The sequence below is a fragment of the Crotalus tigris genome, unplaced genomic scaffold, assembly GCF_016545835.1.
Source record: "Crotalus tigris isolate CLP2741 ecotype Arizona unplaced genomic scaffold, ASM1654583v1 scf7180000017568.12009008, whole genome shotgun sequence".
Classification (NCBI taxonomy): Eukaryota; Metazoa; Chordata; class Lepidosauria; order Squamata; family Viperidae; genus Crotalus; species Crotalus tigris.
In genome coordinates, this window is record NW_024096478.1 from 5798061 (window position 1) to 5812875 (window position 14815).

At 44.9% G+C, this 14815-nt stretch overlaps 1 protein-coding gene across 4 annotated transcripts in view; it reads right to left on the reverse strand.

The window, feature by feature from the left end:
- SH3PXD2B (SH3 and PX domains 2B) overlaps positions 1-14815 on the reverse strand; it is a 145096-nt gene that overhangs the window by 110118 nt on the left and 20163 nt on the right. Inside the window, exon 1 of one of the 4 annotated variants that reach the window (XM_039352243.1) lies at positions 98-333. The exons of the other annotated variants lie outside the window; for them this stretch is intronic. Within the exon in view, the coding sequence (XP_039208177.1) occupies positions 98-193 (96 nt within the window). The 5' untranslated portion in view covers positions 194-333. Of the gene's footprint in view, positions 1-97; positions 334-14815 lie in introns of those variants that run through there. 4 annotated transcript variants of the gene reach the window in all.

Sequence of the window (14815 nt, forward strand, 5' to 3'; positions counted from 1 at the left end):
AGTTTGCCTAAATCTTTTGGGGATGAACACAAGGACTATAATCGATTCATCATGTGCCATCAAGCTAGTACGAACTTTTAGTGACAGATGAACAGACCTTCTTGAGGATGATCTGTCCTTCATTTGGATTTTCTGGTCTTCCAACATTGCTTTTGTAACTGAGTCCATCCATCTTGTTGTTGAACATTCTCATCTTCTCTTTCCTTCCCTATTTCCCAGCATTATGAACTTCCCCAGAAAACTAGGTATATGAATAACGTCCCAAAATGTGGTAGTTTGAGCCTGATCATTTGTGCCTTGAGTTCAAACTCTGGACTGAGTTGTGTTACAATTTGTTTCTTTTCCAATACCAAAGTTCAACAGCACCAATATCCCTTTTATTCTGCTTCTTCAGAGTCCATCTTTCACCTCATAGAAAGGTGAAAAATGTTACAGAAAAAACATTACCTGCTCAGTTCTAATCTTTGTAGGAATAGACATATCATGCCAGCTGAATATATTTTCCAAGGTCTTTATTGCTATATTGTCCAATACTAGTCTGTAGCCTATTTTCGACTGTTTTTTTTTTTTTACTATTGATAGTTAATCCTAAAAGGCAGAAACTACTCACTACTACAAAATCATTACCAAAATCATTGATACATTAAACCAGCGGTTTTCAACCTCTGGGTCACGACCCCATTTGGGGTCGATCGACCATTTCATGGGGGTCACCAAGCAAGGCTGCCGCCATTTTTTTCCCTTTTCCGGCGGGTGCCTTACCTCCCTTGGGCTGGGCCAGCTAGTGGCCCAGCCGGTGGTCAGCCTGCTCCATCTCTGCCGCTTGCCAGCTACGCGCAGGGGCAGCACTACGGTGCTCCCGGGCAGGGAAAGTCCTCAACTTACTACCGGTTGGGTAGTCCTCGACTTACGACCAGTTTAGTCCTCGACTTACGACCGGTTGGGGATCGCAGCATTAAAAAGGTTGAGAACCACTGCATTAAACAATTCTCTACCAAGTCTAATTGATACTATTTGCTCATTGAGTACATTGTACCAGAACACTGTTTTTGCTATATCCTTCCTGATTATGACTCTTCTATGTTTTCATGTCCTGGGCAGTAAACGGTAGGATCTTTTGACTAACAGTGACCAATTCTAGTCCATTTCAACTCACAGGTATCTAAAAAAATCAATTTCAGTTTATATGCTGCAGCTAATTTTGTATATGATTTATCTTTATAATCCCAAAAGTTTCAATATACCACTGTAGGATGTACAACTGTTTTAATTCAGTGTAGCAAGCTGACTTCAACAAACCATATGGATTACAAAATAGAGATTCTATGTTTTGTGTAGGAGATGAAGTCTCAGTTTCCAACAATGCCAGATAAAAAATGCCCCAAGTGTGCCATCATCTCAGAATTTTCATGAGAACAGCTGCACAGCACCTATTCATTATCTGTTTACCCATCTGAAAACATATACAATGCCAGCACAGCTGCACAGCATCTATTCATTATCTGTTTACACATGTGAAAACATATATAATGCCAGCAAAGGTATTGAATTGGGCTGGTTCTAACATATTGCATCTGACTGGCCAATAATACTAAAGTGCTTGGTATTAGGCATTTCTGAACTGTCTAAATCACACAAAATCCACAATGACAAAATAGGGCAGTTTTTGTACTAGATATACCCATCTAGACCCTGAAACATCTACCTCATCTATCTGAGGGGGGGGGAAGTCCACAGGAATAGAAACCAATGTTCTCTAATTAGCCCCTTTATAAAGAATAACTTTGAAGTAGCAAAGACATATCAAGGATGCAATGAGCTATTCAACTGAAAAGGGGCGTTGTCTTACCTGAACGCCTTTTCTCAGCATGATGATGGATAATCCACGGATTGGGTTTTCTGAAGTCCCTTCTACCCAATTAGACTAACTCTGAGAGATAGCCACGCCTCTTGCTGGGTCACGTTTACCCAGTTCCGACAAAGGCAAAGCAACAGACGAATTCAGACGCGTTGGTTCCCAGACTCCTGCCACAGTGCCCAACAATCACCAAAGGGCGGGAGTGGATTATCCATCATCATGCTGAGAAAAGGCGTTCAGGTAAGACAATGCCCCTTCTCCAGCATGATGGATAATCCACGGATTGGGACATACCAAAGCCTGCCTGTCCCGAAGGGGGGGTAACAGACAGGGCATGTGATGCAGGAGATGACACAATCCTCTGTAATACTCTACAGCCAAAGATAGCGTCAGCAGAAGCAAACTTATCAATTTTATAGTGACGGATAAATGTGGAAGGCGATAACCAGGTCGCTGCCCTACAGAGGTCACCAATGGGCGCTTGAGTGGCCCAGGCCGCAGAGGTGGCCGCACTACGGGTAGAGTGGGCCGTGATGTGTGAAGGAATGGTCAAGGACTGTGATTGGTATGCCCTGGCAATACAAGCCATAATCCACCTGGCAATAGTGGAAGATGAGACCTTGAGTCCCATAGATTGAAGGAAAGGAAAAGTGCCTCTGATCTACGGAAAATAGCAGTCCTTTTAAGATAAATGTGTAATGCCCTGCGGACATCCAAAGTGTGCCATCTGTGTTCCAAGTCATGAGATGGTCTAGGGCAGAAACTCCACAACACCACTTCCTGGGACCGGTGAAACAAGGAGTTCACCTTAGGAATGAAAGTGGGATCGAGACACAGGGTTACGCAATCGGGGCGAAACAAGCAGAGATCCTCCCTGACCGAGAGGGCTGCCAATTCAGATATACGTCTGGCCGAAGTCACTGCCACCAGAAAAGCTAGCTTCATGGATAAGAGATTGAGATCACAGTATTGAAGTGGTTCGAAAGGCGACCTGGTAAGGGCCTATAAAACCTTTGAAAAATCCCAAGAGGGATACCGATGAACAGTTGGAAGTCTAGTATTAACTGCTCCTTTGATGAATGAACGGATCATCGGATGATGGGCTAGTGAGGAAGAGTCGTCACAAGAAAGTACTGTGGTCAAGGCCGCAACTTGCCTCTTGATAGTACTTGGAGACAGACCCTTATCTATTCTGTCCAGTAAAAACTGTAAAACTTGAGGCACAGTGAGAGATGACATCTGGACATGATGCTTGAACATCCAAGATAGAAAACTCTTCCAAGTGGAGTCATAAACTCTATTAGTTGATGGGCGTCTAGACACTTGGATCATATCAATGACTCTCGGGGGATAAGCTTCCTCAGTCAGACGTCTCCGCTAAAGCGCCATACGGTTAACTGTAGCCATTGAGTTTCGGGGTGCCGGAGCACCCCTTGACTGAGCGCTATTCAGCTCGAGGGTATCTTCTACAGGACCGATACTGACAGGCTCATGAGGTTGGCGAACCACAGGCGCCTCGGCCAATGAGGGGCTATGAGGACAACCTCCACCTTCTCCCGCAGAATCTTGTGGATGACGGCCGGAAGGAGAAGGAGCGGAGGAAAAGCATAGAGAAGGCCCCGGGGCCATGATATGCACAGAGCACCTACTTCCTCCAACCCCAGTGATGGAAAGCGGGAGAAAAACCTTGGAAGTTGAGAGTTCGCTGCTGAGGCGAATAAATCCAGAACTGGATGGCCCACTCTGTGAGATATTTCTAGGAACAGCGCTGAATCCAGGCGCCACTCTGAATGATCCACCGTCGCCCTACTGAGAGCATCCGCCTGCTGGTTGATTGCCCCCGAGATGTGATCCACCTTGATCGAGGACAGATTGGCCTCTGCCCAGGAGCAGAGCAGTCTGGCTTCTATCATCAGAGAACTTGACCTGGTGCCCCCTTGATGGTTCACATGGGCTTTGGCCGCTATGTTGTCTGTGAGGACGAGAACGTGCTGGCCTCTCACCTTGTGACTGAACTGACACAACGCCGGGTGAATTGCCCTGAGCTCCAGCCAATTTATATTGTGTTTCAAGTCCTCTTTGGACCATCTCCCCTGGGCTATCTGAGACTGGAGATGAGCCCCCCAACCAAAGAGACTGGCGTCTCTGGTAAGAACGATCCATGACAGCTCTCTGAATCCGAGCCCTTGGCGATGGCCCGAGAACTCCACCATCAGAGTGACTTCGATACCAGGGGAGTCAATCTCACCTGTCTTTTGGAGGATGTTAGTTTTTGCCTCTGAAAGGGGAGGAGGAACCACTGAAGGGCTCTGGAATATAGTCTGGACCAGGGTATGATGGCAATGCAAGAGATCATCTTGCCTAAGAGCTGGGAGAGAGTGAGAAGTGGAACCGCCCTGGCGCGTTGTACCTGGTGGACAAGGGCCCTGAGACTGGCTTTGCGATCTGGCAACAGGTAGACCATGCAGTGTGTTGTACCTATCACTGCTCCCAGATGAAGGAGCCACGTGGATGGGATCAGCTGGCTCTTGAGGAAATTCACTGAAAACCTGTGGTTCTGGAACACATCTATGGTACGAGCCACCTCCAACCGTGCAGCCTGGACAAACACCGATTGGATGAGAATGTCCAGTCTGGAATCCAGTCTGAGGTGAGCTGCCAGAACTGACAAGATCTTTGTGAATACCCTCGGGGTGGATGAAAGGCCAAACGGAAGTGCGCTGTATTGATAGTGATAAGATCTGTAGCAGAATCTGAGAAAACTGCGATGTGGTGGAAATATTGGGATATGTAGGTATGCTTCCGTGAGGTCGATGGACATCAGGAGGTCGTTCCTTCTTATGCTGGCCAAAATGGATTGTAGGGTTTGCATTTTGAATTTTTTGTATATCAGGTAAGAATTTAACCTTTTTAGATCCAGAATGGCCCTCTATCCTCCCGAGGTCTTTGGAACTATAAAGAGGATTGAGCAAAACCTTCGCCCCCTCTGATCGGGAGGGACTGGTTCTATTGCTTTTATTTCGACGAGATGGGAAATGGCCTCCTTTATGAGAGCCTGTTTTGACAGGTTTGAAGGTGTCGGACACTGAATGAATCGGTTTGCCGGTTTCGAAAGAAACTCCAAGACCAGGCCATTGGTGAGGGTGGACAAGACCCAGGCATCAGTGGTAATGTACCCCCAGTTCTGAGAGAACAGGGAGAACCGGCCGCCTATGGGGGGTCCCTCCCTGGAGTCACTTATTCCTCCAATAGGGACACCCCCCGGTGCCCCAAAAGGGCTGCTTAGACTGCGGTTGTTGCCTGGGCTTGGGCCTAAAGCATTCCATTTGACGGTCTGATCTGGGAGGAAAGGAACGTGTGGGTTGTGACCAATCAGAACCATGGGTGTTGCCTCGGAAACCTTGTCTGCGATAGAAGGGAGCAGACTTTCTGTCTGACCGTCTGGCCTGGTGAACAAGTACCTTTTTCTTGTCCTTGTTTTCTATCAAGTAAGGCTCCAGGGTTTCCCCAAACAATTTTCCACCAGAATAAGAAGCAGTGGCCAAGCGCCCTTTGGATTTTAAATCCGCCCACCATTGCTTCAGCCAAAGCAACGGCCTAGTAGCAATGTTGGCTGCGATCGCCCTGGCTGAGAATCTGGCAGTGTGCAACGTGGCATCGGCCGTGTATTCAACTGCCACTAATAACTTACCCAATGTTTGATGGGCGCGTACCTGATCCTATGGGATCATGTTCTGAAGTTCCCGGAGCCAAGTGATAGAAGATGGTGAGAAGAAAGAGGTTGACGTGGAAGCCTTTACTGCCCAGATTTTCTTTCCTCCGGTCTTAATACTTCCACCATATCTCCAGCAATGGTGGAGTTTGAAAAAATGGGAGTGAGGGATGTGTCCACAGTCGGGACATCCAGGAGGTTGGTTAAGGATGGCACCATGCTAGGACAGGAGAGGCCCCAAGATTGGTCCAGTGTTTTCTTACCGGGTTGGTAAAGAATGGAGGGCAAGGTATATGCCTTTGAGTCACCATGGGCTCAGCAAACAGAGGATTTGATGACTGACTGGTGGAAGGGGTGGGTTGTGGATCTGGTTCTGGAGTGATCTGGGATGTAGCCATGGCTTTGGCTAGAATGGTCTTGAATAGAGTGGGATCAAAGAGGCCTATAAAGGAGGAGGGGTCCTGAGGAGCATCCTCATCGTCTGATAAGGCTGTCCCCCGTGATTCATCAACTTCCGAATAAGAATCCCCACCCTGTGAGGATTGATTGGAAGCAATGGAATAGGCGTAATCAGGGGTCTCGGACTGACGTTGGGAAGATGCCAGAGGTTGGGATCTCTGTAGGGAGGAGAGACTCTCTAATACCTGTGTGAGCATGGATTGTAGTTGTTCCGGCCCAAGCGCCTGTGAAGACTCAGGGCGGAGACCAGCGGCCGTGGGAGTGAATGTGGCTGATGGAATTGATCGAGGGTAAATGGAGGGCCCCCCTAGCTTTGACTTGGGTTAGATGTCATAAGACTAATAGATCTAGGTTGAAACCCAACCTCTGGAGACAAGGGCCTGTGAACCTGTGCAATTGTGGTTACCTGAGGACTGAAAGGAGAGGTCTCAGATGTCCCAGATGTAGCTGGCACATGTTCTGATGGAGCTGCCTTTTGAGCCTTGGAAATCTGCCTCTCTAGGGCCTGATGCCTCCTTGCGGCTTCCTTCTCCGCTGCCTTGGATGGTGCTTTGCTAGATAAGGCCTTTGCTTTTGCCTTCAATTTCCCAGCTGCCTCCAATTTTTAAGATTTACATCTCCTTTTACTTGGAGGACTGGTGGGTGCCAGAACCAGCTGAGGCTCGTTGGGGACCTTTCAGCACAAGTCTGAGAATGGATCGCAAGAAAGGTAGGAACTGATGTCCGAAAGTGAAAAACTGTAAAAACTGGGAAGACCAGTATGGGCTCTTGACACGGTAGTTAGGACCTGAGACCCTTCAGCACAAGTTTGAGAATGGGTCTGGAACAGGCTAGGAGCTGATACCCAGTGTGAGACTGTAGAGACTGGTAAGACCAGTATGTGAGCTCCTTGTAAAGACTGTGAAGCACAGTATACTAGTAGATAGGCAATGAGGAGGCAGCAGAAATGAGAGAAGTAAATTCCCAATGAAAAACAATCCAAAATTTTTACTGTCACATTATATTGCCAGAGGCAATGTCAAGTGGATGTGGCTGAGGTGGAATCAGATGTGTTTGGTAACTATCTCCACTAACTCTGCCCCCCTGAAAAATGGCGGCCCCAGCCATGTGGTGAGGCCAGAAGAAAATCAGAATCTTCAGGTCAAACTAAAATGATCAACCCTGAATTGTGAAGCTCCCTTCACTCTTTCACTAAATTAAAGTAGAGAAAATCGCGAAAAAGGAAAATTGCACCCAAAATGGTGACCACCAGCCACATGGCGATCTTCCTATAGCCTTAGTGCAAGCCTACAAAAATGGTGGCTGCCCACCACATGCCGATCCTCCGATATCCGAAAACACAGGCCTCAACAAAAATGGCGGACACCAGCCACGTGACACTCCACCGCTAGCCATTCTGCGATAAAGGAGGACCAGACCTAAAACCAAAATTGCGGCTGCCTGCCATGTGACGATCCGCCGGTAGCCGCGATCGTCCAGTTAAAGCCTGGACGATCAGCTGTCGTTCGGGGCTTCTGCGGAGGTCCGCCGACCAGCTGGGTCGATCGGAAAGCTCTGCGGCTCCTTAAAGCCCCTTAAAAAAAAACCAAGTCTCGTGCTGAGGCTTCAGCAGCCCGGGAAATAAGCAATAGGGAGGAGGGGAGGTGGAGTGGAGACGACAGCAAGAAAGCACAGGACCATTCAGTGATCTAAAAGGAAACTAAAGGGGAAAAGAACGATAATCCACAGATAGGGGGGAAAAAAGAAAAATTTACAACCTGAGTCTGGAGATATGAACCAACGCATCTTGTCTGGATGAAGACTAAGTCGGAACTGGGGAAACGTGACCCAGCAAGAGGTGTGGCTATCTCTCAGACTTAGTCTAATTGGGTAGAAGGGACATCAGAAAACCCAAACCGTGGATTATCCATCCTCATGCTGGAGAATGTTTATTCTTGCAAGAAACACCTAGAATTGGCATCTCAGGGCCTCAGACTAAAAACAAATCACTGGAGAAAGATGTGACTACCTAGTACAATAAACTGTCAAGAAAACCAAATGGACATTCAGAACCTGGTGAATGTCAAGACAATACAGTGCTGGAATGTGAGCCCCACATTCTCCAAATCTAAAGGTATTCAATAAGGTACTAGAAAAAAGCTGAAGGAAAGGGGTAGCTTTGGTGCTTATGATATCATTGGATTAAACTTGCAAGAATTTCAGCCACCACAGCCCGGAGGCAAAACAAAAGTTCAGCACTGCAAGCAAAGGTATGTATCCACTAAGACATGGAATGTCTGACCTATAAATCAACGCAATGCTGAGGATGCCCAAGCAGAAAAGTCAAAATTTAACACTAACATGCTGGGAATCAGGAAACTGAAATGGTCTGGGATTGGCCACTTTACATTAGAGGACAAGAAAATTGGAAGAAACGGAGTAGCTGTTGTTATTAACAAAAGGAAGTTAATCAAGAATGATCCCAATTTGACTCCAAGTAAGCCTATTACACCAAACATTACAACTCAAATTACAGAAGCACCAGAGTGAAAGCTGAACAAGTCTATACACCATCTTATTAAACAGCAACCAAAAAAGTCATGCTAAATATAGGATATTGGAATACTGAAATTAAAGTAAAATAGCATCTGAAATAACGGGAAAAGTTGTCACTGGGTGTATAAAATAAAGCAAGATGCAATCTAATAAACTTCTTACCATTGTTATAGTAAATTCCTTCTTCCAACAACCTAAAAGATTGATCTACATATGGAAATTAACTGACAACAACAAAACAAAATTGAATCTATACAGTGAAAGCAAAAATGGAGAACTTCTAGTCAGCCAGCAAAAACAAAACTAATTGCAGCTGAGATCTTCTTCTAAAATTTTATCTTCAACTAAAGCAAACAAAAACATGAATCAACAAGGTATGACCTCTTTCATTTCATATGACTGAAGTGAAGATAAGAATTGGTACAAATATATAGAAGAACCACTAGAGCAGCGGTTTTCAACCTATGGGTCGCGACCCCATTTGGGGTCGAACGACCATTTCACAGGGGTCACCAAACAAGGCTGTCCGCCATTTTTTCCCCTTTTCTTTAGCTGTGCTACTCCCTCTTATTCTATTGACTTTTGAAAGCCAATAGAATAGACTCTATTCAAGAGACTCTATTCTATTGGTGTTCAAAAGCCAATAGGAATTGTCCAGGCTATCTCTGCCCACCAAAAGCCCCAGTCTGCAAACGGTGCTGCAAGGCAAACTTTCTGGAAAGCTTCCCTCCCTGCTGAGCAACTACTAAAAGTAAGTAAAAGAGGGCCAGGGGTGGGAGGTGGGAGGCCGGCGGGCGCAGGGAGGATTGCTGGCATGCGTGGGGCCCGGCGGGTGCCTTACCTCCCTTGGGCTGGGCCAGCTGGTGGCCCAGCCGGTGGTCGCCCTGCGCCCTCGCTGCTGCGTGCCATGGCCGCCCAGGAGCACCTGGGCCTGCCTGCTGCCGCACTGAACGTGCGGTGGCCAAGGTAAGGCTAGCAGGGCAGCGGCAGGTGCAGGGAAGGTTGCTGGCACGTGTGGGGCCCGGCAGGTGGCTTACCTCCCTTGGGCTGGGCCAGCTGGTGGCCCAGCCAGTGGTCGGCCTGCACCGTCACTGCCGCTTGCCAGCTACGCCTCGGCCGGCGCAGGGGGCAGCACCACGCATGCGTGGCGCTCCCGGGCCGAGGCGGTTGCTGGGCAACGGCCCGCGTGCAGCCGCAAGAGAGGAGGCGGAGCATGTGCGCCTCCTCCTGCCCCGCCCACAGGGAAATACAGGTAGTCCTCGACTTATGACCACATGGTTGGGGTCGCAGCATTGGGAAGGTTGAGAACCACTGCACTAGAGTCACACATCCAGGAAAGTGAAGTTAACAGGGGCCCAGAAAATGTTGCAAACAACAAAACTGCAGAATTGGCTGAAATAACAGCAAAACTATTTAAAACTATGCAAGCTAGAAACCACAAGTAGCACTTTAATTGCACTCTATTGCTGGAAAACAAAATGACCAAGTGACTGGAAAAAGTCAATTTATAACACACGTACACAAAACCATATTATAGAAAGCTCGTAGCACTGAACAATTGCACTTATCGTACACACTACTAAGAGAATGCTCAATGTTTTCCTATACCAATTTAAATAATACATAAAAACTGAACTACCAGGTGTTCAACATAGTTTGAAAATAGGCAGGTTAATGATTACACTGTTAATGTTAATTGATAAGGAGATGGCCAAAGAGTTACAAAGTCAATTCCCCTTTTGTTTCATTAATTACATAAGCACATTTGATCACAGCAATTTGTGTATAATCTTTAGAAACAGAGGAGTACCAGTCATCCTTCCTCCTGAAAAATGTGTATGACAGGAAGCAGGAAGCAAAAATGGAAAATGAGACAACTAAATCAAAATGAAGCAATCAAATAAAGGAACTAAATCACTCAAAACTGGGAAACTCAAGGTTGCAAACTCTCATTTTATTTAACTTTATGCAAAATACATCATGAGAAAAATTGGAATAGAGAATCAGAAATTGTATCTTTAATTAAACAGAAATTGTAATTAAAATTGCCGGGAGAAATTTTAATAATTTCAGCTATGTTGAATCTATCAGTTGATGGCTGGAGTGGAATGAGAATGGAATGAGAGTAGAGTAGAGTAGAGTAGAGTAGAGTAGAGTAGAGTAGAGTAGAGTAAAATAGAATAGTTCTTTATTGGCCAAGTATGATTGGACACACAAGGAATCTGTCTCTGATGCATAACTCTTAGTGTACAAACAACAAAGTGATGAATCATAAATAAGATACAGTCATAAATAATAAGATACAAACAACGAAGTGATAAATCATCAAGGGAGATTTAAGGAATCTCTTGTTAATAGAAGAAAGTGCAAAAGCCAATGTACAATGGTACCTTGGTACTCATCGTTAATTGGTTCTGGGAGGCATAATGGGTATCCAAAATGGTGGATAGCAAAGAATTTTTTCCCATAAAGAATAATGTAATGAGTGACAAGGCAGCTGACACTGACAAGTTCTAGCTTGTGTGTTGAGTACCAAACAAACAATGAATACCAGGAAAAAAAATTCACATCAAAATGCATTGAATACCAAAATCAATGAGTTTCAAAGCAGTTGAGTATCAAGGTACCACTGTATTTAACTCTACAATTATTTCAATAGGAAATGTCAATTGAATGTAAATAAATGAAAATGTTGAGTGAATAACATATTGTTCCTTTCTAGGTCCAAAAAATCACAAGGAAGGTGATTGTAACTGTAATTTGGGAGAGAAACTGACAAATCTAGAGAAAATACTGAAAAGGACATTACACTGGCAACAAAAGTACTGTATATATTTTCAGTCTTTCCATAAAAACATATGAATGTGAACATAAGAAAGACTGAATGAAAAAAATGATGCCTTTGGATTGTGTTGCTGGAGAATATTGTTGAGAAAACATTGGATTGCAAGAATAAATCATTCAATAGAAATGAAATAAAACCAGGCAGCTCATCGGAAGCTCAAATGCTAAAGCTTGGTTATTTTGGACAAATATTGCAAAGACGAAAGTTACTGGAGCAGACCTCAATGCTCAGAAAAATCTGAGGCAATAAGAAAGAACCAATACTATAGAAGGCAAATCAGTAGATACCACCATTGGTGACATAAGCAGCAGATTACAGGAACTCAAAGCAGCAGCTGCTAACAGTCAGTCAGTCTTGGTAGAATATTATACACAGGGTTATGAAGAATTGGGAGCAATCCAGTGGTGGGATTCAGCCACTTCACACCAGATCAGCAGAACCGATAGCTAATTTTTTGTTGCCCAGGCCCAGAATGGACTTCCAGAAGCAGTTGTTCACATATTTGAATCCCACCACTAGAGCAATCAAATGACTAAACAACAATGCTGGGAATTGCTCCTAGTGAACGCTGGAGTCAAGACTACATCATTTGAGATAGAATTTAAACAAGTTAATAAAAGGTTATAGAAAGCAATCTGTGCAGGCTTGCTTATGCAGAGAATTGAAGGATTTGGACTGTTTGGAGACATGCCAATCCTTACTTAAGCCAACATTTCTCCCTTGCTATCAAGTTCCTCCCTGCAGCCAAATCATTCTCTCCTAAGCTATTATCCTTCCAGAAGAATGGAGATTGCAGAATAGCTTATTTACAGGAAAATGCCTGTTGCATCTTTAACTCTGAATTAACTTTATTTACAGTATTTTAATCTCACTTCTCATTCAGGAGAATCTTGAAGCAGTTTACCATTGTTATGATGGGGGCTTACTCAGACTATTTTTTCTTATCCGCCTGCTCCTCTTTGTGTTTCTATTTCTTTTCTTTTAAAGTTGTTCTTTTTCTGCCTTTGTGCAGCTTCTTTGTTCTTGGAGGTCCTGATGGTCTACTATCTTAATTGCTTTGGCTTCCTTTCATTATATTTTCCCTTCACAAGAGGTCCTAGACCTAGTCAATCAAATTGCATTCAATTCTTTATCTGCACTTGACAAAGTAATTTCCCCGATTAGTTAAGAGACCAATGCCCCCTCAGTCTTTGTTTTATGAAACATGTTCCCACTAGTGAAAATATACTAGGCTTTCCTGAAACTACAAAATACCTTACTTTGTGTCATAGCATGTCACTGCCTCTCCCAACCCAATCAAAATTAAGCTACTGGACTATTTTTAAAAACAGTCTTCCCCACCCTACTCTTTCATATATGTTAGTCATCGGCTTCCCATGGGCTATACCGTCTGAGTATTATGGGAATTCCATAATCAACACCAGTTAGGGAAATGGTGCCTCAAAGAATGAGTATTCCAGATTTCTGTCTTGCACCCAAGATATATAAGATGCTAATGCATAAAATATTATACAAAGAGAATAAAATAGGAACCACCAGTTTTAACAAGTTAAAACTTACACACTAATTGCTAGTGCCAGTGAAATCCCTAAATTATTTTCACATTCCTCTGCATTTAGCAAGACAGTTTATATTAAAGTTGGAACCAGTTATATCAATTAAGGACATTCCCAGATTAATCAGATCAGTAATTTTCAGTCACTTTGAAAAGAAAACTACAGATGAGTAGCAATCTGAAAGTCTTTGCTCTTACCAAAAGGAAATATGTGTTCTACAATGCTGCTTTTAATTTTTTTTTCTTTACAAAGCAAACAATCGGTGTACTTTGAATTTTATGTGGATTTAAGAACTGATTGAGTGGATATTCTAGATTTGTTATCTAAGTTCACATCTGCTAGGTTGCCAATATCAGGCTTCTGCCGAAACTCAACATATGCATATGAGTTGAAAGTTTGCTTTAGGCAAGGGCATACTCATAACCACATGATCCTTCCGAGGGAATGTCTTTTCATAAAGTCACTGCTAAGTCACGCTGTCTCTCATAGTATCTGCCTAGCCAGCCAATTCAATCTTACAGGATTGGCACGCTGCAAGTTTCTTCAATTAAACAATGTCATTCCCTTGGACTCAGGAAGTGCATCTTCTCTATAGTAGCACCTGCCCTCCAGAACTAGGTTCTCCTATGATCCAGATGGCCCTGACTTTGTTGTTGTTTAGAAGATCTGCCTCTTCATCCAGGCCTTTGGTGAGGGAAAGCGAGACCCCTCATTGTATTGCATTTGCCATGTTTTATATTTTATGTTTTATTGTTTTCATTATAATTTCTTTGTGTGAGCTGCCCAGAGTCATTGCACGGCATACTAGACAGACAGACAGACAGGACTAAACAGCTTTAGTCTCATTTCACTCCAAACATTCCATGAGAACATCTCTGGACGCCTTGTGTCTTTTTAAAATTAAGTGGCTAATACTGAGTACAAAACATTAAATCTAAGAAACAGTGGCTAGGACACAGAAGGGGCGTTGGTCTTACCTGAACGCCTTTTCTCAGTACGGAGATGGATAATCCACGGATGGGTTTTCTCTGTCTGCCTGCTCTTGAGACCAAGTAGCCAAAGCTTGACACGCCCCCACTTCCTGTGGAGTCCATTCTTAACGAGGGCGAATTGGCTGATGATTGACGAGGTATTGGCTCTCAGCTCCCTACTAGCGGCCTGCTGGCCTTGGGGTGGGTGTGGATTATCCATCTCCGTACTGAGAAAAGGCGTTCAGGTAAGACCAACGCCCCTTCTCCAGTACAGGAGATGGATAATCCACGGATGGGACGTACCAAAGCCTCACTGTCCCAAGGGGTGGGAAACAGATAAGGCCGGTAGATTGATCTCTGAGACAACTTGCTGGAGGACCCTCCTACCAAAGGAGGCGTCCGCCGATGCAAAGCGGTCTATCTTGTAGTGTCGTATAAACGGGGAAGGCGAGGACCATGTCGCGGCCCTGCAAACTTCCTCGATTGACGCCTGGGTAGCCCATGCCGCTAAAGTTGCAGCGCTTCGGGTGGAATGGGCTGTGAGATGACTTGGGGGCAGCAGGGATGATACATTGTAAGCTTCTGCGATACAGCTTCGGATCCACCTTCCAATGGTGCCCGCGGAAACTTTCCGCCCCAAGGTGCCCGCTTGGGAAGGACACAAATAGGGCCTCCGATTTGCGGAAGGGTTCTGTACGCTTTATATAACGCCGCAAGGCTCTGCGGACGTCCAATGTATGCCACTGCCGCTCCCGGTCATGTGTTGGATTTGGACAGAAGTTTGGGAGAATTACTTCCTGTGTCCTGTGAAAGAGTGAATTCACCTTCGGTATGAAGGCAGGATCTAACCTAAGGACCACCCTGTCCTTGTGGAAAATG